The sequence below is a fragment of the Schistocerca cancellata genome, chromosome 5 (assembly GCF_023864275.1).
Source record: "Schistocerca cancellata isolate TAMUIC-IGC-003103 chromosome 5, iqSchCanc2.1, whole genome shotgun sequence".
In the NCBI taxonomy this organism is placed as follows: Eukaryota; Metazoa; Arthropoda; class Insecta; order Orthoptera; family Acrididae; genus Schistocerca; species Schistocerca cancellata.
Genome location: NC_064630.1, coordinates 224,327,080 through 224,354,656, shown reverse-complemented (window position 1 = coordinate 224,354,656; position 27,577 = coordinate 224,327,080). Strand labels below are relative to the sequence as shown.

At 40.3% G+C, this 27,577-nt stretch overlaps 1 protein-coding gene across 1 annotated transcript in view; it reads left to right on the top strand.

Moving 5' to 3' along the window:
- Nucleotides 1-27,577, top strand: part of LOC126188063 (aldehyde dehydrogenase 1A1-like) — a 92,421-nt gene that overhangs the window by 19,552 nt on the left and 45,292 nt on the right. The window contains exons 5-6 of the mRNA XM_049929506.1: nucleotides 20,712-20,902; nucleotides 24,139-24,252. Of these exons, the coding sequence (XP_049785463.1) occupies nucleotides 20,712-20,902; nucleotides 24,139-24,252 (305 nt within the window). The remainder of the gene's footprint in view (nucleotides 1-20,711; nucleotides 20,903-24,138; nucleotides 24,253-27,577) is intronic.

Below are 27,577 nucleotides of genomic sequence, written 5' to 3'. Positions count from 1 at the left end.
AACTCTGTGGCCAACAGAAGGACTTCGTTGACCACAGAGAACCTGTAGGACAGGTGGCGCCAGGAGCTGAAGTCTGTCCAGGGCCACCCATGGACCATGTAGCGGAGAACCTGCTGCAAGATAGGGTCTTGGTGTGTAACTGTGGCAATGTGAGCAGCTATAAGAGGCAGACTATCCAGCACATCCCGGCGGGTGGAATCAATGTGAAAGTACAGGACCTCCTGTTAGTAAAATGCAAGATCGGGGCCTGCTGAGAGACATGACAAAGCGACCATGTTAGCATGGTGGGTGGTGGGCCTGTACCGGATAGTGTAAGCATAATTCTGTAAAAATAACACCCAGTGCTGGAGACATTGAGCTGTCCACTCTGGAAGGTGAGAGTGTGGTCTGAAAAGCATAACTAAGGGTTTATGGTCCATCAGGAGGGTAAACTTTGCTCCAAATAGATAGGTGTGAAATTTTTGGACAGTGAACACTACCGCCAGGGCCTCCTTTTCAATATGGGAGTAGTTCTGTGGTGCTGGGCTTAACGTCTTATATGCATAATCCATAGGCTGTTCTGAGCCATTGCCATTCCGATGTGCGAGGATGGCCCCAATGCTGTATGCCAATGCATCAGCTGTTACAACCAAGGTACAGTCCCGAGAGAAGGGAGTAAGGCAAGGGGCAGACTTCAGCATCGCCTTCAAATGGAGAAAAGCCTGGTCACAGGCAAGAGTCCAAAAAAAAGGTACCCCTTTGTGAAACAAGTCATTGAGGGGTTGAGCAACAGAGGCAGCCTGGGGTAAGAACTTTAAGTAATAAGTAACCTTGCCCAAAAACACCTGGAGTTCAGATAAATCCTTGGGACAAGCAAGGCCCTCAATGGCAGTGATATTGCAACCCGAAGGGTGAATGTCATCTTTGCTAAGCCAGTGGCCTAAGTATTCCACTTCCAGTTGAAAAAAAAACAACACTTGTCCAGCCGACAGCATAAACCTGCAGAATTCAGAGCAAAGGTGCTGAGGTTTTGCATATTTTCCTTTCATCCAGATAATTCACGCAGTTGAGGACAGGTTGTGTAAGCTGCTCCAGGAACTGCTAGTAAATGGCCGGCGCTGAAGAGACACCAAATGGAAGGCACTTGTATAATCCAAAAGGCGTGTTGATAACCATGCTGTCCTGGTAATCAGTATCCAAGGGTAACTGGTGTTATACCTCAGCCAGGTCAATCTTTGAAAAGTACTCTCCCCCTGCAAGCTTGGCAAGGTCTTCCTGTCGGAGAATGGTGTAAGTGTCTACGAGGGATTGAGCATTGACAGTAGTGCCAAAGTCCCCACACAGCCAAAGGGACCCATTGGTTTTTCGTATGACCCCCAATGATGTCACCCAGACACTGTATCTCACAGGCTCCAGAATGCCAGCAGCCTGGAGCTGATCAAGTTCCTGTTTGACTGCTGGCCATAAGGCCACCAGAATGGGTTGGGCCCAGAAAAAACGAGGCTGCACATCCGGCCAAAGTGTGATGTGCTCCTGAAAATCTGAAGCACATCCGAGATCTGTGGCAAATGAAATCGCAAAAGTGGAGCACAGATCGTCCAAGTTCTGAAAAGGAACACCCGTGGAAATGACCTGAACTTCATCAGAAATTGAAAAGCCAAACAGTTAAAATGCATCCAGGCCAAAAGTATTTGAAGTGGACCGATGGTCAACAACAAATAGGGTAAGGAGCTGGGGAAATGTTTGTACATCGCCTGGAAAACAAACTGCCCACGAAGGGAAATGGAACCGTCTCCGTAGGTGACCAAATGCCGAGAGGGAGGCAACAACTCAGGAGAGCCCAGGCGGCGTATGTCACCATATTAATCAGGGAGACGGTGGCCCCTAAAAACATCCTCAGTGAAAAGGCATAGTGTGACGTCATAAGTGTGTGACTGCGTGTGAGATCGCTCTCTAAGTTTTCATATATTTTTAGGTTTCAGATACATATTTTAACGGTTTTTGTGATAATATTTACTATATAAGTGACTTAGTGGTTTCTTCATTCACCTCTGCCTTTCTTGTGTTGTGACTTGATATTTGTGAGTGTTTTGTATCGAGTAACTTAACCTCTTACCTGTGTTTACATTCCGCACTGACCAGTTGCAGCTGTAGTGGCACATCGAAAGCTAAGTACTAATTAGTCTTCAACCAGTGTTCTTGGTGTTTTCTGGTGAAATAATTTTAGAAGAAATTTTTGGGAACTGTTTTCAGTTTTGTTACTGTGTCATTAGACGTTTGTTTTTCTTTTCGTGTTAGTCTTTTGTTATATTCTCATTTGCTGTCGATGAATACTGTTAATAATAGTAGTTACTTCCCTTGTAGAGTAAGTTTGTGATTATTGTAGTCAGTTTTTCAACACCTTCTTATTGTACTAGTGGAACTTAGATAAAGTAGTTTTCTTGTTTCAATAACTGCAAAATTTTACCATGAGTGAGAAGTGTGGGCTTTGCCATAGGTTCGTGAGTAGTGGATTGCGGTGTGAGACTTGTTCTAAGTATTTTCACTGGGGGGAATGCAGTGGGGAAGCCAGTGGGCATTCTGGTGAGATCCTCTCCTGGAATTGCATGTTATGTAGCAAGAGTAAGTTGATAGAGGAGCAGGAGCGTAAGATCTGTGCCCTTCAGGTGCAATTGAAAAATGCACAGGAGGAGCTAGATAGGATGAGGAGGGAGAAGGGGGTTGGGGAATGGGAGCTGGCTGTTGGCAAGAGATCTGCTAGGAGTAGGAGATTTTCAGATAGTTTTATTATTAGTGTGTGCAATAGATATGACCAACTGTCAGAGTCTAGTGGAGAGGAATCTCTAGTAGCTGTAGATGTAGGAAGTATGCAGCAGACCTCAGCAGTTACGGTGGCTAGGACAGTTGCAAAGTCTAAGAGAATGAAGAAGGTTCTGCTGTTAGGTAGTTCTCATGGTAGAGGTGTAGGCCAGCAGTTGCAGGAAGTGTTGGGGAGTGAGTACCAGGTCACCAGCATTGTGAAGCATAATGCAGGATTGGCTCAGGTGACTGTTAACATAGGAGGGTTATGTAGGGATTTTACTAAAGAGGATCAGGTAGTGATTATGGGTGGGGCTGGTAATAGTATTGATAGGGATGGGGAGTATGACATAGATGGTGACCTGGAAAAGATAGCCACTCAGACTGGCAACATGAATGTGCATTTCGTGGAACTGTTTCAGCGTCACAATTGGCCTCATCTTAATACAGCCATCAAGCGTAATAACATGAGACTTGGGGGTGCACTGATGACAGAAGGCATGAGTCACATTTCAGTGGTGTCAGTGGAGTCTATCTGCAGGACGGGTTTCACTAGACATGACCTGCACCTCAACAGGTATGGAAAGGGGAGGTTGGCAAAGCTTATAGGTAACAGCATAGGTGGGGTGGTGGGATCACTCATGGGAAAATTCCTGTACTAGTGGGTGTTAGAGCTGCACCTTTTTTAGACTGAAGTCAGCTGATAGGTATTCTTGTTAAGGGAAGTCTCTCTAACAAAGAAACCACTCTCGACAAAGCTTAGGTATCTGAGTAATGAGGGAATTAGTATATTTCATCAAAATATACAAGGTATTAGAGATAAAGTTAGTGAACTGCTTATAGATGTTGACTCTGAAATTATTGGTATATCTGAACACTTCTTAAATAAAGAGATAATTCAGAGACTTCCTATACCAGGATACAGGTTGGCTGGCAGCTTTTCTAGGAGCTCTTTGCGGTGTGGGGGAGTAGCCATGTATGTGAAAAATGGTATCCCATTTGAGTCAATTGATGTTTCAAAGTATTGCACTGAAAAGGTGTTTGAATGTTGTGCAGGTGTGGTTAAATTTAGTGGAGTTAAACTACCAACTGTTGTTATTTATAGATCCCCAGACTCCGATTTCACAACATTTTTGCTAAAGCTAGAGGAGGTTCTTGGTTCACTTTATAGGAAATACAAAAAGTTAATTATATGTGGTGACTTCAATATTAATTGTATAAGTGATTGTGCAAGGAAAAGGATGCTGGTAGACCTCCTCAATTCATATAATCTTATGCAAACCGTATTCTTTCCAACGAGAGTGCAAGGGAACAGTAGAACAACCATAGACAACAAAAAAATGGTTCAAATGGCTCTGAGCACTATGGGACTTAACATCTGAGGTCATCAGTCCCCTAGAACTTAGAACTACTTAAACCTAACTAACCTAAGGACATCACACACATCCATGCCCGAGGCAGGACTCGAACCTGTGAGCGTAGCGGTTGCTCGGCTCCAGACTGCGGCGCCTAGAACTGCACGACCACTCCGGCCGGCCATAGACAACATTTTTGTTCATTCCTCATTACTAGAAGGGCATTCTATTACCAAAAAAGTGAATGGCCTTTCAGATCATGATGCACAAGTTTTAACTCAAAGCCCGCATCTCGTGGTCGTGCGGTAGCGTTCTCGCTTCCCACACCCGGGTTCCCGGGTTCGATTCCCGGCGGGGTCAGGGATTTTCTCTGCCTCGTGATGGCTGGGTGTTGTGTGCTGTCCTTAGGTTAGTTAGGTTTAAGTAGTTCTAAGTTCTAGGGGACTGATGACCATAGATGTTAAGTCCCATAGTGCTCAGAGCCATTTAACTCAAAAAGATTTTTGTGCTGCAACACATGTTAAATATAGTTATCAACTTTTTAGGAAAGCTGATCCAGTTACTGTAGAGACCTTTGTAAACCTTATCAAGGAACAAGAGTGGCAAGATGTTTATAGTGCTGATACAGTAGATGATAAATATAATGCTTTCCTCAAGACTTTTCTCGTGCTCTTTGAAAGTTGCATTCCATTAGAACATTCAAAACAGGGTACTAGCACAAACAGGCAGCCTGGGTGGCTGACAAGAGGGATAAGAATATCCTATAGAACAAAGTGGCAGTTATATCAAAACGTTAGAAACAGTCAAAATCTAAACGCAGCAGCCCATTACAAACAGTATTGTAAGGTGCTTAAAAAATTTATTAGGAAGGCAAAAAGTATGTGGTATGCAGATAGAATAGCTAAGTCTCAGGATAAAATTAAAACCATATGGTCAGTCGTAAAGGAAGTGGCTGGTCTGCAGAGACAGGTGGAGTATATAGAATCAGTGCGTAGTGGGAATGTCCATGTTACTGATAAGTCACATTTATTTACAGTATTTAATAATCACTTTCTGAATATAGCAGGTGAACTAAATAGAAACCTAATGCCAAGAGGGAATCATATAACGCTCGTAGAAAAAAGTGTTCCGAGACTGTTACCTAAAATGCTATTCCATGATACTGACAAGAGGGAGATTGAATTAATAATTAAATCACTAAAGACTAAGAACTCTCATGGATATGATGGGGTATCTAGCAGAATACTGAAGTATTGTTCTGTGTATGTTAGCCCAGTACTTAGCCATATCTGTAACTTTTCCTTTAGGAGTGGTCAGTTCCCTGACCGATTAAAGTACTCAGTAGTAAAGTAAAAAGGGAGACAGGGATAATGTTGACAATTATAGACCTATTTCTATGCCATCAGTGTTTGCTAAAGTTATCGAGAAGGTTGTATATACAAGGTTACTGGAGCACTTAAATTCAAATAATTTGCTGTCAAATGTACAGTTTGGTTTTAGAAATGGTTTAACAACTGAAAATGCTATATTCTCTTTTCTCTGTGAGGTTTTGGGCGGATTAAATAAAAGTTTGCAAATGCTAGGTGTTTTCTTTGATTTAACGAAGGCTTTTGACTGTGTTGACCACAAGATATTACTGCAGAAGTTGGACCATTATGGAGTAAGGGGAGTAGCTTACAATTGGTTCGCCTCTTACTTTAAGAACAGAAAGCAGAAGGTAATTCTTCACAATATTGAGAGTGGTAGTGATGTTCAGTCCCAATGGGGCACTGTTAAGTGGGGCATTCCCCAAGGGTTGGTGCTGGGGCCACTGCTGTTTCTTATTTATATAAATGATATGCCTTCTAGTATTACAGGTAATTCAAAAATATTTCTGTTTGCTGATAACACCAGCTTGGTAGTGAAGGATCTTGTGTGTAATATTGAAACATTATCAAATAATGTAGTTCATGAAATAAGTTCGTGGCTTGTGGAAAATAATTTGATGCTAAATCACAGTAAGACTCAGTTTTTACAGTTTCTAACTCACAATTCAACAAGAACTGATATTTTGATCAGACAGAATGGGCATATTATAAGCGAGACAGAACAGTTCAATTTCCTCAGCATTCGGATAGATAGTAAGCTGTTGTGGAAAGCCCATGTTCAGGATCTTGTTCAGAAACTAAATGCTGCTTTATTTACCATTAGAACAGTATCTGAAATAAGTGACAGTTCAACACGAAAAGTAGTCTACTTCGCATATTTTCATATGCTTATGTCATATGGTATTATTTTTTGGGGTAATTCTTCTGATTCGAAAAGGGTATTTTTGGCTCCTAAACGGGCTGTTCGAGCTATATGTGGTGTAAGTTCGAGAACCTCTTGTCGACCCCTATTCAATAGTCTGGGAATTCTGACATTGCCCTCACAGTATATATTTTCTTTAATGTCGTTTGTTGTTAGCAATATTAGCTTATTCCCAAGAGTTAGCAGCTTTCACTCAGTTAATACTAGTCAGAAATCAAATCTGCATGTGGAATGCACTTCCTTGACTCTTGTGCAGAAAGGAATGCACTATTCTGCTGCATCCATTTTCAATAACTTACCACAAGAGCTCAAAAATCTTAGCAGTAGCCCAAACGCTTTTAAGTATAAACTGAAGAGTTTCCTCATGGCTTACTCCTTCTATTCTGTTGAGGAGCTCCTGGAAGAGCTGAAAAATTAAGCAAATTCCAGTGTTACATTGTTGATTTTCTTTATTTAAACTTACGAATTGTCGCCTGAATATGTTTCTTGTATTTCATTTTATCTGTTTCTACTGTCGTGTTATAATTTCATGTATTGACTCGTTCCATGACCATGGAGACTTCTCCTTAATTTAGTCCCATGGAACAATAAATAAATAAATAAAAATTAAAAAAAAACTTCCATGCTGATGGGTCATCCAGTGGGAGGACCAATTGCAGAGCATATACGGTATCTTGAGGCACAGGAGGGGCAGGGATGGAGTGAGTCAGGCGACCTCAACAAACTGATCGGATGTGGCCCTCCTTGTCACACAGCATGCACGTTTTTCAGTGGTGGGGACAATCAGCTTGAGAGTGCATGGTAAAGCACTGTGGGCAAGATGGAAATGGGCCGCACGACCGGCGACTAGGGGCGATCGGAGGCACTGATGCCATAGAGACGTTGGACAAAGAGGAGTCATGATGACACTGGCCACTGTTGGCCAGGCCATGTTGACGTCGTGAGGGCGGAACTCATGGAGACAAATCAATTGCCGCCACTTGTGGCCGTGCCATGAGAAACTTGTTAGCCACCTGAGCAATTTCAAATGAGTGGGCAATGCATAGAATCTTGTCCAAGGAAGGGTTATCGAGTTTCAACACCACAGTGCGGACCTCAGGATCAGGACCTAGCTGAACCACCACATCCCAAATCAGGGAGTCTGCATACGAAGCCTTATACTGTTGATTGGTGCATGTAAAATCGCATCAACAGCTGAAACCCTGCAAGTCCGTGACACAGGAACGCCATGACTGACCAGCCTGTTTATGGTACTGGTGGAACTCCAGCCAAGAGGCGACCACTGGGTAATGTAGTAAATAATAATTTGTCAGCAAAAGGCATATCTCCTGGAAACAGAGAGCCACAGGATCAGACAATGGTGTCAAACTTGCGGAGAAGAAAGAATGTGTCTGGGGAGACCCAAGACAAAAACAACGACCACTGCAAGGAGTCATCCATGACTTGAAAAGCTGTGAAATGTTGTTTCAGCTGATGTAAGTATGTTTCCCAATCTTCGTTTACATCATTAAATGGGGGGAAAACTGTGGACATGGGAAAGCATCAGACACCTGAGGACTATGAAGCTGTTGTGGTAGTGTGCCCCTTGCATCAACTTTGTCCATTAGCAACTGCAGTGACTGCTGTAAGATGTCTAACTGGAGCTACTGCTGCTGCATGAACTGCTACTGTTGTCTCAGAAGACAGACCAACTTCGCCTCCATGCTAACAACTACCACCATTTACCTCATCACCAAAATGTTGTAACTGTGACTGGAATGGTCACGGGGTTGCCGTGAACAAAACTGTGGTGGGACTGAACGGAGCAGCCCATGGGCAAACGAGATGGACGAACAGGAAAGAAAGGACACCCATGATGCCAGATGACCAAGCAAGACACCACCAACAACAACAAGCAATAAGTAACGGGGTCACAAGTGAAAACCTCACGAAATCAACAACGTCCACTTGTACACGGAAGTAAGTACAATGTCTGTAAGTGAGATATTGAGAGACTCACACGAATATCAGACTGCTTCGCTGAGTGAGAGGCAGGCACTTAAATACACAATAAGGTATGCTGCTATTGGCCCCTAGGATCACATGCTCCACAGTGGTGCTCTCACATTATACATGGGCCAGGAGCACACGCATCCACGGCTTATGGCGCGATGGCTGCAGAGACCTCTAGTGGTAATTGAGGTCCATACCATCTGGTGCGGATTTGAAACCCGCGGTGCTCAGTACCAGAAAAACTGTGTGGTGAGTAAATTCCCACAGCTTGAATGGAACACAAAGACTGACTGCTAAACGACACTGTGGCTGAGAGGCTTGATGGCTTGGCTGAAATGTGATCAGCATGCAAACATGTCACCTTGAGCTGAGAGTTACAAATACAAATCTGTGGACTCTAACAGGCTAGTGGACCATAAAGTGTTTGTTGTCAGAGGTGCTATTGTTGTGTGAGTTCCTATGGTATCAAAATTGTGGCCTGAGCAAAAGAATTGAGAGAATTGTGGGCTGAGAGAACTCAGACAATGTCTTTGACAATGGGGGCAAGCCCAGCTACTATAGCTGTGTGAAGTTGGGCTAAATAAAATATGGGACCTGGGCATCTAACTGCTCCTACCACTTTTCATTTAGATATAGTATACTACAGAACTTTGGTATTCAATGATAAACTAAACTCCTCCCGAACAGATTGGAAGCAGAGTTACAAGACATCAGTTATAAGAAGTGCAAAAAAACCTAAGAACAAACAGCATTATTATCAGATCAAATTTTTTATTGCAAAGGAAGAAACCAGAGAGGAGATTCAATGATAGACAATTAAAAAGAATAATACAGCATCAAATGAATATGACAGAAAAGCTATTCTTGTTTTAAAAATAAACGAAGGGTGCTCATTGAATATAAATGAAGTCTATTCATCAATATGCTCATGCTTAGATGAAGAGATACAGAATCACTGTGAAGAGTTACAAAAGTGATAAATGAGAGCAAATGTCACTGCAGTATGATAACAGGACAAAAAATAAGAGCGATTCTTCAGTGGGGATCAGGATACAACGGCAGAAATGACAGAGGCCATACATTATTTGAATCAGTCAAGAATATCATTCTTGTCAATAACATATTTTTCCTGAAGAAAACAAAGAGTAATTGGACATGGAAAATTAAACTAAAAGTGAAATTTACTTTGTTTCAACAAACAATAAAGAAATGTGTAGGATGTGGCAATTTGCATCTATATAGATATTCTGCAAGCCACAGTATGGTGCATGGTAGAGGGTACCTTGTACCACCACTACTAGTCATTTCCTTACCTGCTCCACTCACAAATGGAGCGAGGAAAAAATTACTGTCCACATGCCTGTGTATGGGCCCTAATTTGCCTTATCTTATCCTTATTGTCCTTACACAAGATGTACATTGGCAACAGCAGAATTGTTGCACAGTCGGCTTAAAATGCTGGTTGTCTAATTTTTTTCAACAGTGTTTCATGGAAAGAATTTCATTTCCCCTTCAGGGATTCCCATTAAGATCCTGAAGCATCTCCATAATACTTGCTTGTAGATTGAACCCACTGGTAAAAAATGTGCCAGCACACCTCTGAACTGCTATTATATCTTCCTTTAAACTGATGCAGTGCAGTTTCCAACCACTCGAGTAGTACTCAAGAAAGGGCCCCATTAGCGTTCTATACACAGTCTTCTTTATAGAATAGATACATTTCCCTAAAGTTATGTTTCCCTAAAACTTCCCCAATAAACAAAAGTTGAGCATTTGTGATCCCTGCTACCACCTTAGGTGCTCATTCCATTTCATATTACTTTGCAACATTGTGCCTACATATTTAATCAATGTGACTGTGTCAAGCAGCATATCAATAATGAACATTACAGGATTTTTTCCTACTCATCAGCATTAACTTACACTTTTCCGCATTTGGAGCAAGCTGCCACTCATAACAGCAACTAGAAATTCAAAGTCATCTTGTATCCTTCCACAGTCACTAAACTATGACACCTTGCTGGACACCACAGCATCATCAGCTAGCAGCCACAGATTGCTGCTCATCCTGACCATCAGATCGTTTATATATACAGAGAACAAGAGTGGTCATATCACCCTCCCCTGGGGAATTCCTGATGATACCCTTGCCGTCAAGGGCATCTTAATGGGTTCTATTACTTCAGAACTCTCTTAGTCACTCATGTATCTGGGAAGCTAATCCATATGCTTGGACCTTTGTAACAGTCTGCTATGCAGCACCATGTTGAATGCTTTCTGGAGACAAACTACCTGTTGGCTTCTGTCTCGGGTTCTTCAACTGACATTCTTCTGATGATTTTTCTGCTGTTTCACCAGTATGAGTGGCTGATATTGTCAAAGAGTCACCCCCCCCCCCCCCCCCAATTGCAGTTGGTGACCTGAAGCCAAGCTCGTCACTGCAAACTATATGTACAGTGCTCTTGCTACTTGTGACAGTCATTCACTGCAGCATGGGAAGCCAAGATCCATTTACCTTGAGGCCTTCTTCTTTCTTGCTGAAGCTATTCTCTTGTTCATGTATTTTTATAGCTTCTCTTGACAAGTAGGTGTGATAGTTCTTTTCTACAGCCAGAACATCCTCATCATCAAATTTTACTACATGGTCGGTCTCACACAGTGCATGCTCTGCCATAGCCAATTTCTCCGCCTGCCCCAACCTTTCCGAAAATCTGGGAAAATGCCATCTGCCTGTTGCCTTTCATCCATGGTTTGCAAGATATGCAAGAAAAGGCCAAGCTGAGTTTTACACTTGAGATGCTTTATAGATCTGTGCTGCTTTGTGGACAAAAGCTGTCCCATCTCAAGGAAATTTATTATAGTCATACTCAGAATATGCTGAAGAATTCTCAGCAAACTTACGTTAAGGGTATTGCTATGTAATTTTATGGCTCTGTTCTTTTACCTTTAATATACACAGCAATAACCAGCACTTTTTCCTGGTTGTTTGGGACTTAGTAGTAAGTGAGAGTTGTGTGATAAATACAAGCTAAGTAAAGGTTCAATGCCATAAAGTACTTTTTGTAAAACCGAACTGGCTCCCCTCTGGACTGGTATTTGTTTGTTTTTACCTCCTTCAATTGCTCCTCTATGCCAGGAATGCCCATTACTTATGAGTGTCTGTGCAGCGCCCAAAAAATGTTATATTTGTTTGATCCACCTGTGTAAACAGTTTCTTAAATATGAAATTTAAAGCTTCAGCTTTCATGTAGCTACCTTCTGTGGTTATACATGATGAAAATCTGTGTTTACCTTTTACCTACATCTACATCTACATCTATGTGATTACTCTACTATTCATAATAAAGTGCCTGGCAGAGGATTCAATGAACGACCTTCAAGCTGTCTCTCTACCATTTCACTCTCGAACAGCATGAGGGAAAAACAAGCACTTACATTTTTCTGTGTGAGCCCTGATTTCTCTTATTTTGTTGTGATGATCATTTCTTCCTATGTAGGTGGGTGCCAACAGAATGTTTTTGCAATCAGAGGAGAAAACTGGTGATTGAAATTTCATAAGAAGATCCCGTCACAACAAAAAACACCTTTGTTTTAATGATCACCACTCCAATTCATGTATTATGTCTGTGTTTATGATAATACAAAACAAACTGCCCTTCTTTGTACTTTTTCGATGCCATCCATCAAGCCCACCTGATGCGGATCCCACACTGCACAGTAGTACTCCAGAATAGGGTGGACAAGCATGGTGTAAGCAGTCTCTTTAGTAGACCTGTTGCACCTTCTAAGTGTTCTGCCAGTGAATTGCAGTCTTTGGTTTGCTCTAGCCACAACATTATCTATGTGATCATTCCAATTTATGTTATTTATAATTGTGATCCCTAAGTATTTAGTTGAATTTACAGCCTTCAGATTTGTGTGACTTATCACATAATCGAAATTTTGTGGAGTTCTTTTAGTACTCATGCAAATAACTTCACACTTTTCTTTATTCAGGGTCAATTGCCACTTTTTGCACCATACAGATATATTATCTAAATCATTTTGCAATTCATTTTGGTACCTGATGACTACGCAAGACAGCAAATGACAGCATCATCTGCAAACAGTCTAAGATGGCCACTAAGATTGTCTCCTATATCATTAATATAGACCAGGAACAACAGAGGGCCTACGACATGTCCTTGGGGAATGCTGGATATTACTTCTATTTTATTCAATGACTTTCTGTCTATTACTATGAACTGTGACCTTTCTGACAGAAATCATAAATCCAATCACACAACTGAGGTGATATTCCATAGGCACGCAGTTTGGTTAGAAGACACTTGTGAGGAACATTGTCGAAAGCCTTATGGAAATCTAAAAATATGGAATCAATTTGACATCCCCTGTCAATAGCACCTATTATTTTGTGAGTGTAAAGAGCTAATTGTGTTTCACAAGAATGATATTTTCTGAATCCGTGCTTATGATGTATCAATAAATCATTTTCTTTGAGATACTTCATAATGTTTGAATACAATATATGTTCCAAAACCCTACTGCAAATTGACATTAGTGATATGGGCCTGTAATTAAACAGATTACTCCTACTTCTCTTTTTGGGTATTGGTGTGACTTCAACATTTTCCAGTCTTTAGGTACAGATCTTTCTGTGAGTGAGCAGTTGTATATAATTGCTAAATATGGAGCTATTGTATCAGCATACTCTGAGAGGAACCTGACTGGTATACAATCTGGACAAGAAGCCTTGGCTTTATTAAGTGATTTAAGCTGCTTTGCAACACCGAGGATATCTACTTCTATGTTTCTCATCTTGGCAGTTGCTCTTGATTGGAATTCAGGAATATTTACTTTGTCTTCTTTGGCGAAGGAGATTCGGAAAACCATGTTTACAAACTCTGCTTTAGTGGCACTGTCATCAGTGGCTTCAGCATTGTTATCACTCAGTGAAGATATTGATTGTGTTTTGCCACTGGTGTGCTTTATATGGCCATAGTCTCTTTGGGTTTCCTGCCAGATTGCAAGTCAGAGTTTCATTATGGAAATCATTAAAAGCATCTCACATTGAAGTATGTGCTATATTTTGAACTTCTGTAAAACTTTGCCAGTCTTGGGGATTTTGCATTCCTTTAAATTTGACATTCTTTTTCTTGCTGCTTCTGCAACAGCAATCTGGCCCATTTTGTGTACCATGGGGGATCAGTACCATCACTTATTAATTTATGTGGTATATATCTCTCAATTACTGTCGATACTATCTCTCTGAAATCATTCCACTACTTTCCTATGCTTACATGATCAGATCGGAAGGAGTGAAGACTGTCTGTAAAATGGCATTAAGAACATTTTTTATCAGCTTTTTTAAATAGATATACTTTGTGTTTCCTTTTGATGGTTGTGGATGTTACGGCATTCAGCCTAGCAGCAACTCCCTTGTCTTGTGGTCACTAATCCCTGTATTCATCATGGTGCTCGCTATTTGTCCAGAATTATTTGTTGCTAAGAGGTCAAGTATGCTTTTGCAACCATTTGCGCTTCGAGTGGGGTCATGAACTACTTGTGCAAATAATTTTCTGAGAAAGCATTCAGTACAATTTCGGGATGACATTTTATGCCTGCTGCCAGCTATAAATGTATAATTATTCCAGCATATCGAGGGTAGATTGAAGTCTCTGTGTGAGTGGGGTACCTATTTGAAATGAGACTCAAGTTTTCTTTGAACTGCCCAGCAGCTATATCTTCTGAGTCGGGGGTTGATAAAATGATCCAATTAATAGTTTAGTCTGATTGTCAAGTATAACCTCTACCCATACTATTTTGCAGGAACTATCTACTTCAATTTCACTACAAGGCAAACTTCTTCTGACAGCAATAAATACTCCACCACCAATTGTATTTAATCTATTCTTTCTGAACACTGTTAGATCTTTTGAAAAAAATTGTGGCTGAACTTATTTCTGGCTTTAGCCAGCTTTCTGTACCTATAACTATTTGAGCTCCAGTGCTTTCAATTAGGGCTTGGAGCTCTGGTCCTTTCCCAACACAGCTATGACAATTTACAATTACAATACCAATTGTTTCTACAACTAACTTACTGTGTTTTACCTGTCCCCTTTTAGACGGACACCCTTTCTGTGGTTCCCTGAGATCCTCTAACCTAAAAAGCCACCCATTCCCTTCCACACAGCCCCCATTACCCGTGTAGCTGCTCCCTGCGTGTAGTGGACTCCTGGCGTATTAAGCAGAACCTGGAAACCCACCACCCGATGGCACAAGTCAAGGAATCTGCAGCCTACACAGTCACAGAATTGCCTGAACCTCTAATTTCAACCCTCCATTTGGCTCTACACCAAAGGGCCACATTTGGCTCTATTGGTGATGCTGCAGGTGGTGAGCTCTGTCTTAATATTGCTAGCAAGACTGGCAGTCTTTACCACTTCCACTAACCGCATGACACCAAAGAATCTCCTCCGATCCAAAGTGACACATGTCATTGTTACTGAAATGGGCCACCACCTCCAGTTGGCTGCACCCTGTACTCTTCGTGGCTTCTGGAAGCACCCTTTCCACATCCAGAATGACTCCCTGGGTATGCACATGGAGTGCACATTGGCTTCCTTCCCCTCCTTGGCAGCCATGTTCCTAAGGGGCCCCATTACGCGCCTGATGTTGGAGCTTCCAACTGCCAGCAGAGCCACCCTCTGTGATTGCCCACACCTTGTGGGCTGAGAAGCTTCCACTGGAACAGGGTGGACAACTGCGTCCGGCTCAGAGACATCGTCATCCACAGATAATGCCCGAAACCTGTTCGTCAAAAAAACTGGGGAGGCCCTACGATCAGCCCCTAGGAAAGTTTTTTGCTGCCTGCCAGACTTTTAAATGATCTCGCACTCAACCATGGGTGTGGGGTCAACCTCAGTGCAGCCAGTACCCAGGATGGCCACAGCAGTGGACCGATCTGGGGACACATGGGACATGCTTGACGTCTGTTTGAAGCTCGTAAAAATATAAAAATATGTAACAAATGAACAGGGTACTTGGCTTATTAGCAGCAGGAATTCGAGCTGCTCTCTCACTAACAGTCTAAATGACACTGAGCTACACTAATCAAAACAAACAAAAGCCTATATGATACGAGGATTGATAACAATGGCGATACTGTACGCTACGCTGTTATTAAAATAAAAGCTTGTGCCTAGTAAGCACTCAAACACACAAGAAATTACAAAAATAATGTAGTAACTACACAGGTATCTGTAAATAAGTTGCTTTAAGCTGTTGGAAGCTCATAAAAATATATAACAAATGCATGGTGTACTCGCCTTATTAGCAGCAGGAACACGAGGTGCTCTGTCTCTGACAGTCAGTCCGACACTGCTGTCCCTCATATCAAATGTGTACCTATAGTAGTTTCTAAAAATTTTGTGTTGCTTACTTTGTTAAGTGACTCACTATTAATTTATCAACGGAAATAATGAATTTTTGAGAATATATAATGTAATTGCATACGTAAACAATCTACTCACCAAGTGGTGGCAGGAGAACAAACATAAAAAAGGAATTGGAATTTGCAGGCTTTTGGAACCAGTGATGCCTTCTTCTGGCAGAAGAGTTGAAGGGGAAGGAAGAGGGGTGAAGGAAAAGGTCTTATGAGGTTTAGGAAATGGGGAGAGTTCAGAAAAGTCACCCAGAATCATGGGTCAGCAAAGATGTACCGGACAGGATGAGAAAGAAAGATTGATTGTTGGATGCTGCACTGGATGAGATTTGAAAACCTGAGAGCTTAACTTACAAGTTAGTAAGAGCAGGAAGCTAAGTGCATTGCATATGGTAGAGATGGTGACAGGACAAAGTAGAAGATATAGAAAGATATTGAAAACTAAAATGGATTCAAAAAAGGAATAGTTACTGAGAAGAATGCTAAGATGGGAGAAATTAATGTAAGTTAAAGCCAGGTGGGTGATAAGAAGCAGGGACATGTTGTAAAGCCAGTTCCCACCTGTGGAGTTCTGAAAAACTGGTGTCTGAGGAAGAATCCAGATGGCATGTGTGGTGAAACAGCCACCGAGAATGTATGTTGCCAGTATATTCTCTCTGCCTATTCCCTTTTATCCTAAAACATAACTTGGTAAACAGTGTTTACGTAATAGCTGGTATATGACGTGTCAACTCACCAGTGGCTCTTCCTCTGACAGTATATGTTTTGCTACTTACAGGGCTAGTATAGGCAGTGGTACGGCAAGTCTTATAGTAGAGATGGTTATGGGGATAGATGCCATAGGTAGGGAAATGAGTGCAGAAGGACCATAGGGTCTGACAAGGATATTGTGGAGATTGGGTGGGCAACAAAAAGCTATTCTAGGTGTGGTGGACAAAATGTCAAACAGAATGGAACTCATTTTAGGAAGACATAGCTTTGTTGAAGTAGCTGATTAATGCTATCAATACCTGGATGATAGTGAGTGACAAGAAGTGTACTCATAAGTTGTATTTTGGAGGGATCAGCATTTCCAGCATTGGATGTAATAATAATAATGTAGTGCGACGAGGGCCTCCCGTCGGGTAGACCACTCACCTGGTGCAACTCTTTCAATTTGATGCCACTTCAGCAACTTGTGCGTCGATGGGGATGAAAAGATGATGATTAGGACAACACAACACCCAGTCCCTGAGCAGAGAAAATCTTCGACCCAGACGGGAATCGAACCCGTGCCCTTCGGATTGACAGTCCGTCGTGGTGACCACTCAGCTACTGGGGGTGGACAGCATTGGATGTGATGGCCCAGGAAATTTGCTTTTGAACTAGACTGGTGAGGTAATTAAATCCAGTGAAGGTTGCAAAAGTTTGAAAATTTCAGTACCTTTTTATATGTGTGCTCTCCTGTCACCATGTGGTGAGTAGATTTTTTTCTGTCCAATTACATTATTTATCCACTATTTAATTTAGTATTTTTATTATACATTTCACACTGTTTGGTTGGAACACTGAAAAAATTGTTTTAGATTGATTTATAAAGAGATTGTTTTGTACTAGGTATTTATTGCAGTTTCTATTTTTAGGAGTGCTCCCTCTTCAAGCTCCTCCTTTGTCTCAGCAAGTGTCATTGGCATAAATTATATGTTTTTGTTTAACATATTTTAGTAAGTCATTTAAATAGAGAATAAACTGTATTGGCTTAGGCATTGAATCCTGCAGCACACCATTATCTGGCAGTGTGTGACTCAAATATGTAATTCATTATTTTTCCATCAATAGTATGTCTGATTTCTTTGCATTGTTTCTGTGCAAAATGTGCATCTTGATTATTGCGTAGGATTTACTTCAGGTCCACTACTGCTGGATCTTCTCCATTTACCTAGAATGATGTACATAGTCAAATGCTTTTGATAGGTCCATGACGACCCCATAAGCCTTCTGCTGCCTGTCAAGTGAACTCAGAATATGTTCAACTAAAGTGTTGATGCTGTTAGTGTTCATTATCCTTCTCCAAAACCATGTTGTGGTGAGTTGCAGTTAATTCTTGAGTCTTGTTAAAACTATTACAGTGATCACTAGCAAATTCACATGAGTTTCCTTGCTCAGTCAAGCTGCTCACAGATAATAAATATATCTTCAGTTCTGGAGCACACACAACAGTTTTCACTCTTATCACAGTGAGTCTTTCCAACTACTATTGTTAAATCAACTTCTCCAGACCATAACATTGGAATTTCAGAATGGTTAGCTGCCACAAGTTTGTGCGTACTAACATTGTCTACTGTATCCTTTATACAGTTTTTATTTGCATGAGATGGCACACTAGCACTCATATCAACTTAACTGTCACTTCCATTAAAAGAACCACTAAAAAGTGCCGCACTGAAGGCATTTGAGGTTCTGTTTTGTCAAAGTAAGGGCACTTACTTCAAAAATGTCCAGGCTTTTTGGTCTTATAGTAAATAAAAATTGGATGAAGAATGTAGTGAACAGTGTTAGCATGCATAAATCTGTGGCAGTGAATCAGACTGAAATTCCAGTGTTGTGCTCTGGAGAAATTGATTTAACAGTGTCATATGTGAATATTGTTGGTAAACTACTTCTATTAAGAAGACCGGTAAACACATTACTGTACACTTTATCAGACCACTTCAAGGGGAAAAACACCATTATACTGCAGTGAGTGCTAGATGACATACAGTATGATGAACATAACATGATGCAGTAGCAGGTATACACTGACAAGCAGACAAACGGTCAAATGGACATGTACTGAGGATGAGCAAAGCAAAGACCCTGGGACATAAAGACAAAGATGTACAAAGATCATGGCTCACATGAGTCCACAGGTGTTCATTTGAGTGCTTTTAATTTAACAAATACTTCAACAATTTACTGTTAGAACTATGACAATTGAAGTGTCTTTACTTTGTACATGGTCTGATTTTGCTCTCTGCGAGTCCACTGATGAGCACTCATCAGAGGACCTCAAACTGCTGCCTAGCCTAAAAAACCCAAATTTGAACCCTCAAGTACTTTATCTAAGTAGTTTCCTCTGTGTAGTGCACCCTGACCTATCAAGGGAGTCATACAGTTTTCCACCCCATAACGCAGTTCCTGAGAAATCTGCAGCCAAGACCATCACAGAATTGATGGGCCCTTTGGTTGAGGCCATTTACTCAGCTCCAAACCAACGGACTTTGACCAACTCTGGATGCAATGCTGCAAATAATGAGCTCTGTTTGCATCCCATGAATGAAGTCAGTAGTCTTCACCATTTCTACCAACTGCCCACACAGGCTATGGATGACCTCAGAACCCAAGTGACAGGAGCCATCGGTACTGACACAAGACCAATTTGCAAACAGCTGCACCCTGCACCGTCAATAGCTGTGCCTCCTGCACATCTTGCATGAGGAACTTCAGCAGATATACCAAGCATACAATGAACTTCTTTCCAGGCTTGGACACTATTTACCTAATAAACTGTAAACTACCTCAGAATTTTGAGTGATTGGAAACTTGTAGGATGCAGAGCAAAAACAGATATTAAACCAAAAAAAGGTATTATTAGGCAGAAAGTCAGACATATAAATTACAAAACTTTGTTAAAAACTAGGGAGATATGCAAGATTGAAGTGAGCAACATGTTAAGGATCTCAGAAAATGAAGATGATACTTAAATAGACAAAGGTGAAGTTATTTAGTAAAAGTATTTAGGCAAACAACAAAATATATTGGGAGTTTGAAGATGATAAATTAAATAAGTCTTTGACTAGAACAAAGCCATTACTTAAGAGAATGTGAGAGTCTCAGTCAAACAGTGATAGGAACAGGGAAGATTATACTGAATTAAAGGAAACTATTCATAAATGTGTACAAGAGAAAGTGAGATGATATAAATAAAATGTGGTTAGAAACATGACTAAAAACAGTAACAAGTGTATATAAGACAAAACCTAAATGTGTGCTGTGTGAACATCACATTTCAGCAGATAGCAGATGGCTCAGTAACAATGAGGAGAAATCTGTACAAGCCTTTGAAAATTTATTTTAATATTTTGTAATAAAGGAGGTTACAAGTTATTTATCAGCAACACTGTAATAATGTGGATTGTAAAAAGCCTACTGTTCATACTGCACCTAGAAATGCCTATCAATGGCCACAAGAGGGTGTGCTAATGTAAAGATTTTTCATAAAATAAATAAACATCAGCTATTCTGCATATTGTTCTTCTTTCAATTGTATAACCATCAGCTATTTTGTATATTGTTCTTCTTCAGATTGTATTATATTCAAATAATTTGTATCTATGAATGGAATATAGTGGATTAATTATGTTTAATAGTTAAAACAGTTCACAGAAGCAGTTGGTAACTGTCACATCTTTGTTAATGTATACATTGGTTCATTGGTTCATTTCACATCTCTGAAGGTGCTTCTTTACAACAGGGTCTACATAATGTAATGTATTCAGTTACTGGGAGTGAGAAGATGAAGTAAAATATCAGAAGTAACAATAAGAGTCCTTTGTTAATTTCTAAATAATTCTTTTATCCACCTTTCATTTTTACTACTGCTCTCTTTCTCTTTCTAAAGGAGCTGTCCAGAAAGTTCTAAGAAACTTGCAGTTCAACATTTTTTTCCTTCCATCTCTTAAAGCCCCCTCCAGTTTTTCTTTTTTCAACAATAATTAATTATCAAGTGATGTTAATTATCATATTGAGGTAGCATACATGAATTTATAGCTTGTGTACATGTATGTTTTAAATGACTAAGATGAAATAACATGACATTGGTCCATAAATTCCAGATGGCCCTTACTTCACCTACACACGGAAAGAACCTGTTGGTGTGGTTGGCCAAATAATACCGTGGAATGCTCCAGTGCTGATGGCTGTATGGAAGTTAGCTCCTGCTTTTGCCACAGGTTGTACTGTAGTGCTGAAGCCTGCTGAAGACACACCTCTCTGTGCGTTATATATTGCAGCCCTGTGCAAAGAAGTAAGTATCTTCATTTCTTTAAAAACTCATTTCACCACATAAAAGAAATGGAAAATCCAGGATGGAATGTTACAATATTATGAAAAGGATAGTTGCTTCTCACCATATAGTATAAATGCTGAGTCGCAGATAGACACAAAAATGATGGCAGTGTAGGACTGGGGAAGAGTAAAGTGCTACTTGTGGGAGCATACAGGGACAAGGTGGAGAGATGGTTGGGCAGCTAGGTGCAGTTAGGAGGTTAGCAGAAAAAGAGAGAAGCAAAAATACTGTGAGTGTATTTGTGGAATAGAGTGCTGTCTAGTGCTGGAGTGGGAACAGGGAAGGGGCTAGGTGGATAAGGACAATGAATAATGAATGATGAGGCCAAGAGGGTTATAGGAATATAGAATATATCACTGGAAGAGTTCAGAAAAACTGGTGCTGGTGGGGGGGATCCAGATGGCACAGGCTGTGAAATGGTCATTATAGTGAAGAATGTCATGTTGGGCAGTGTGCTCAGCAACATGGTGGTCCAGCTGTTTCTTGGCAACAGTTTGTTGGTGGACATTAATGTGGACAGAAAGCCTGTTTGCTGTCACGACCATGTAGAATGCTGTACCATGGTTGCAGATTAGCTTGTAGCTGTGAAATCAGTATGAGCTGTGAAACCAGTCATGTCACCCACAAGCTAAGCTCTTGTCCTCAACCTTCATTAAATATTGTCCTTACCCATCTAGCCCCATCACTTTTCCCATTCTAGCACTACATAGCCCTCTATTCTGACAATGCACTCAGTCTTCCTACTTCTCTCCTTTTTCACTACACCCCGCCCCTCCCCCCTCACTCCCTGCCCAGTCTTCCTACTTCTACTTCTCTCCTTTTCCGCTAACCCCCCCCCCCCCTCCCCCACTCCCTGCCCTCCAACTAACCTTATGACTGCGCGTAACTGCAGTACCCTCTCTCCACCTTTACCATCCCCCATCCCTATGCTGCTATCCCTCCCCCTCCCGCCCCAGCCTTCTCATTATCCCCACCACCCAGTTGCTTCTCCCATTATGCACTGCTGCTCTCAGTCTGGCCTCAGAAGCCAGAGATTGTTATCATTTGTGTGTGAGTTGCATTTGTGTGTGTGTGTGTGTGTGTGTGTGTGTGTGTGTGTGTGTGTGTGTGTGTTTTGTCTGCTTCTGACGAAGACCTCATTGGCTGAAAACTCGCTTTCTGACAGTCTTTTTGTTGTGTGGCTCAGCATCTATGTTATATGGTGAGTAACAACTATCCTTTTCATAATATTGTAATATTTAACCACATATGAGGTGCAACAATAAAGTAATGAGACTGACTTTCTTTGCAAGATGTGGCAACCCTGCAGGCTTGCGTAGGCACAATATCTTTGACCTTGGTCTATAAGCTGCTTCTTTTCCAAGCGGCACATCGATGCAACTGCTCAGTCATGAGTTGTGCTGTAATAAGTTAACACGTGTTTGTGTCTGTTGTCATAGAAATGGAACTGCCTAGTATTGTGCAACGGTATGCTATATCTTTTTGCGTTAAATTGGGTGAAAACGCAATGACAACATACAGTAAGCTTCAGAAGGCTTTTGGAGAGGAGATTATGTCAAGAGCTCAACTTTTTGGTGGCATAAAATGTTTAGTGAAGGCAGAACAAATATTGAAGATGAAGACTGCAGTGGACGACTATCAATGGATGTCAACTTGGCCAGGGTGCATGAACTCATACGATCTGATCAAAGATTGTCCATGAAAATGATTGCAGAAGAACTAAACATCAGTCGAGAAATGGTTCATCTAATAATAACTGAAGATCATGGTATGAGAAATATTTGTGCAAAAATTGTTCCCAAAAATCTCACACCACAACAGCGAGAAACATGGGAAAATGTGGCAGCCAATCTGTTACAGCAAATGGAAATCAATCCAGAATTGTTGAGCCATGTTGTCACTGGTGATAAAAGTTGGTTTTTTCAGTATGATCCAGAGACAAAATGCCAATGTTCGCAATGGTGCTGAAAGGGATCACCCAGACCAAAAAAAGCTTGCATGTCAAAGGCAAAAGTGAAATGCATGCTTGTGTGCTTCTTTGATTCCAAGGGAATTGTTCATAAAGAGGGGGTGCCTCCTGGACGAACAGTTAACCATTACTACAAAGAAATTTTAGAAAGACTTCGTAAAAGAGTTTTTTGTGTCTGTGCCAACATTGCTGATAATTGGATTCTGCATCACGATAAAGTGCCATCCCGTAGTGCTCTGTCAGAACAGCAATTTTTAACCTCAAAACAAATTTCAGTATTACCACAGCCAACTTATTCACCAGATATTGCTCTGTGCAACTTTTTTCTGTTTCCAAGAGTCAAAACAGCAGTCAAGGGACACCATATATCTTGGAGGATATTACAGAAGATGAGTTCCAGAAATGTTATCATCAACTGCCGAAGCACTGGAAAAAGTGTGTGCAATCAGAAGGGAACTACTCTGAAGGAGACAACACTACACTTGACTAAAATGGTAAGCAACATTTTTTCCATGCCAGTCTCATTACTTTATTGTCACACCTCGTATACTATTTTATCAGATGTATCCTGACATTACTGGTACATGTAGTTGTAGTAAAAGTAATGTCAGCTGTGATGTAGAATTGAAATGTGGCACCTACCTTTGCAGTGAGATGCACATGTTTCACAACCAGAGTGAGCAATTCTTCCTGGGCCATGGCTCTTTTAACTACTTTAGACCTTAGTTCACTTATATATCAACTTGCTATTTTAGATGGTAAAAGACCAACAGTGGTACAATGCCCAAGTTAGAAAGCTATTACAGAAGCAAAGAGAGCTTCAACACAGATTTAACCAAAGTCTGTGTAGATAGAAGCAAAAATTGAACAAAGCCATAATTAGCATAAGGAGAACAATGGAGGAGCATTCATTGAGTTGAAAACAAAAAGTATGCCAGCTGATCGAACTAAGAATGCTAAGAAACTTTTGTCTTACATAAAGTCAGCATGCCATTTATTCAATTTCTCAGTGATCATATTGGCACTGAAATGGAAGATGATAGAAGGAAGGCCGAAAACCTGAATTCAGCATTTAGAAATTGTTTCACCACAGAAGACTGTAATGTGATCCCTCCTTTCAACCACTCCATGAAGGAAGAAATGGGTGAGAGTGAGAGATTTATGTGATGGTTTATTTCAGATATCATTTTTCGACAACAGTAATTGATGTAAACTTTTTTTTCAGGCTGGCTTTCCTGCTGGTGTTGTCAATGTTGTCCCAGGCTATGGGCCAACTGCAGGTGCTGCCATTGCTTCACATCCTGACATTGCCAAAGTGGCTTTCACAGGTTCTGTTGCGGTAAGAAAATTGGCAAAGGGAACTAGATATTTAAGATGAAGGTAGTTATTAATATCATATTTTGGATGCAATCAGCTTGCTTCTGTGGCAGAAGAGATTCCTGTAGCAAGTACTCCAAAGCGTTGGAAAGAAGTGAAGTGTGTTCATAGTTTCAAGTAGTGTCATTCAGGCAGATGCATATAAATCTAGCATTATATTACTGATATCAGTTAAAGTTATGTTCATATATTATGAACCTTCTGAAGGCCAAAAGCCAGCCGCTGTGACTGAGCAGTTCTAGGTGCTTTAGTCCAGAACCGCATGACTGCTACGGTCGCAGGTTTGAATCCTGCCGTGAGCATGGACATGTGTGATGTCCTTAGGTTAGTTAGGTTTAAGCAGTTCTAGGTTCTAGGGGACTGACGACCTCAGATGTTAAGTCCCAGAGTGCTCAGAGCCATTTGAACTTTTGAAGGCCAAAAATTTGCACTGTAGGAGTCAATAAGTGTTTCACCTGTAGTAATATTGTGAAAGTCTGCTCACTCTCAGAATGAGATTTTTACTCTGCAGCAGAGTGTGCGCTGATATGAAACTTCCTGGCAGATTAAAACTGTGTGCCAGACCAAGACTCGAACTCGGGACCTTTGCCTTTTGTGGGCAAGTGCTCTACCAACTGAGCTACCCAAGCATGACTCACGACCCATCCTCACAGCTTTAATTCTGCCAGTACCTCATCTCTTACCTTCCTAACTTCACAGAAGCTCTTCTGTGAACCTGCAGAACTAGCACCGAGTTTGAGTCTCGGTCTGGCACACAGTTTTAATCTGCCATAAAGTTTCTGCTCACTCTGTTCATCCATGAGAATTAGGAGGAGGTAGATTATGATGTCCAGTTTGATTCTGATACAGTTCCACACTGTCATGTAATGATGAAAATACAATCTTACAGAATATAGGATCAGCATTGTGATTCTGTTGAGGACACCCTGCCAGATGGGGCTAAACATGTAATTCTCAGAACAGGTATCCAGTGGAACTGAAGACTTTCTAACTGGAAGAAGTCACTTAATTTTTCATAATAGAAGACATTGCCAGAAGTGAATGTAACACATACCTTTCCCTCAACTAGTTTATATGATCATCCTATGTTAAATTGCTCAGGACAGATACTTAGATAAATAATGACTGTGAATGTTTCCTGTGTGTGAACACCAATTCTGTAATCAAATGAATATTTATATGTGTTACATTGAAGTTATTTATGTTGAGGGTCAGCTGCTGGTCTGTGTGTTGAACAATGACCCTCTTACATATTTTAACAATTTTCTAACAATGTGATCTTCCTATAAACAACTTCATTATCTATGAATAGCCTCAAAGAGCTAAACATGTTGCTTGTCACTTCATTAACTGTTGTGTTGTGTATTGTTGTCTTCAGTCCAAAGACTGGTTTGGTGCAGCTCTCCATTACTCTATCCAGTGCAAGCCTCTTCATCTCTGAGTTATTACTGCAGTCTTCTGAATCTGCTTACACTATTTATCTCTTGGTCTCCCTCTATGATTTTCCTTCTCTACCCTTTCCTATTCATGAATTCCAGTCCCTTATGGATATTAAATTTTCATTCAACAATTTCTTTTATGTCATAATACATTTCCTCTATTCTCCTCCTCATCTGTGGAGCCAGTTGGCACATAAAATTTTATTAATGTGCTGTATGTGGGCTTTGTGTCTATTTATATTGTGTGGCAATTTTTTGATTTAGGAGGAGGAGGAGAGCAAAATGAATGTCACTGGATATGAGTGACAAAATAATAATTATTTAAAAAGATATCAAACTGAGCTATCATTTTAAACATGTCTCTGTCAGTACCAGCAATTGATACAAATCATAATGATAGAGAGATGAATGAGTATCATCTCTATTCAAATTATTTCTTAAATGAAGAGAGTTTTGATACTGTATCTGCTTGAGTCTTTACTTATTTACAGAACGTATCCATTTAATTTGTCTCCAGAGATTCTTTTTAGACGCAGCCAACTGAACAGTCTTTAATTATATATAGTAGCCAAATTACTATCCATTTATCAAGATGGCAACATACACTGCTGACCATAAAACTGAAGATTTCAATTCAGTTCAATTCAGTTTATTATCATCCATTTTATCATACGCATGATATAGGAATTGTCATATAGAAAGAAAGAGAGAGAGAGAGCATGATTTATATTTTTTACAATTAAGGGAAATAACATTTTGTTAGTTACACTTTACATATTTTGTCTTCTTTTTACATGAAAGATGAGGAAAAAAATTTACAAAGTTTATACAATGAAAAATCCATTAAGGGGAATAACATTTTCTTAATTACACTTTAATATTTTTCTTAATTAAACTTCACATATTTTGTCTTCTATTTACATGCAAGTTGGAAAAAAATGAAGGATTATGCAGAAAAATCAAAAGACGAGCACTATCTGTTTAGATAGCAAAGAAATTCAGTAACGTTATAGAAACTCTGACCTAATAGTAGCCTTCTTTAATTCTTTTTTTATGCTTTTTATTTCTTTTGGTAAGACATTGAACATTATTTTGGGTAGATACATCACACTGTTTTGGGACAGGGATTTTGAATGTATGTTTCTATGGAAATCGTGCTGCCTGTTTCTGGTCTGATAGTTGTGTACTTCACTGTTTAGAGAAGAGAATTCTTGACTTGACTTTAGGAAACATACTGGTTCATGGATGAATAAACTAGGGAGGATCAAAATTTTCAACTCCTTAAAGAGTCCTCTACATGGATCTCTGTAGGCAACACCCTTCAGAATATGAATAGCTCTATTTTGGAGCTTAAAACAACTTTTTGCAAAACCTGTATTCCCCCAAAATATGATACCATATCTTAGATTACTATGAATGTAAGAGTAGTAGGCACGTAGTATTGTTTCAAAATCACAGTTTTCTTTAAGTTTTCTTGATATATAACAGTATTTACTAAGTATTTTTATTCAATAGTTCAACATGTTTTTCCCATCTGAAGTTATTGTTCAGCCATACACCGAAACATTTTGTAAACAAAGTTTGTTGTATCAGACATTTCCCAATCTCTACTCTTATGTTATTTTTTGTTCCTTATGTGTGTAAAGTTCATCCAAGTGGTTTTTTTGTCATTTATAATTAAATAATTGTCCTTGAACCGTTCTGCTGGCTCATTCATTGGTGAAGCTATTTTTTCTTGTAGGTCAGCTTCACTAACTCCCTTACTAAAAAGGCTCGTATCATCTGTGAAAAGTACTGATTCTGCTCTTGTTAGATGGTTAGGAAAATCATTAATAAAAACTAAGAAGA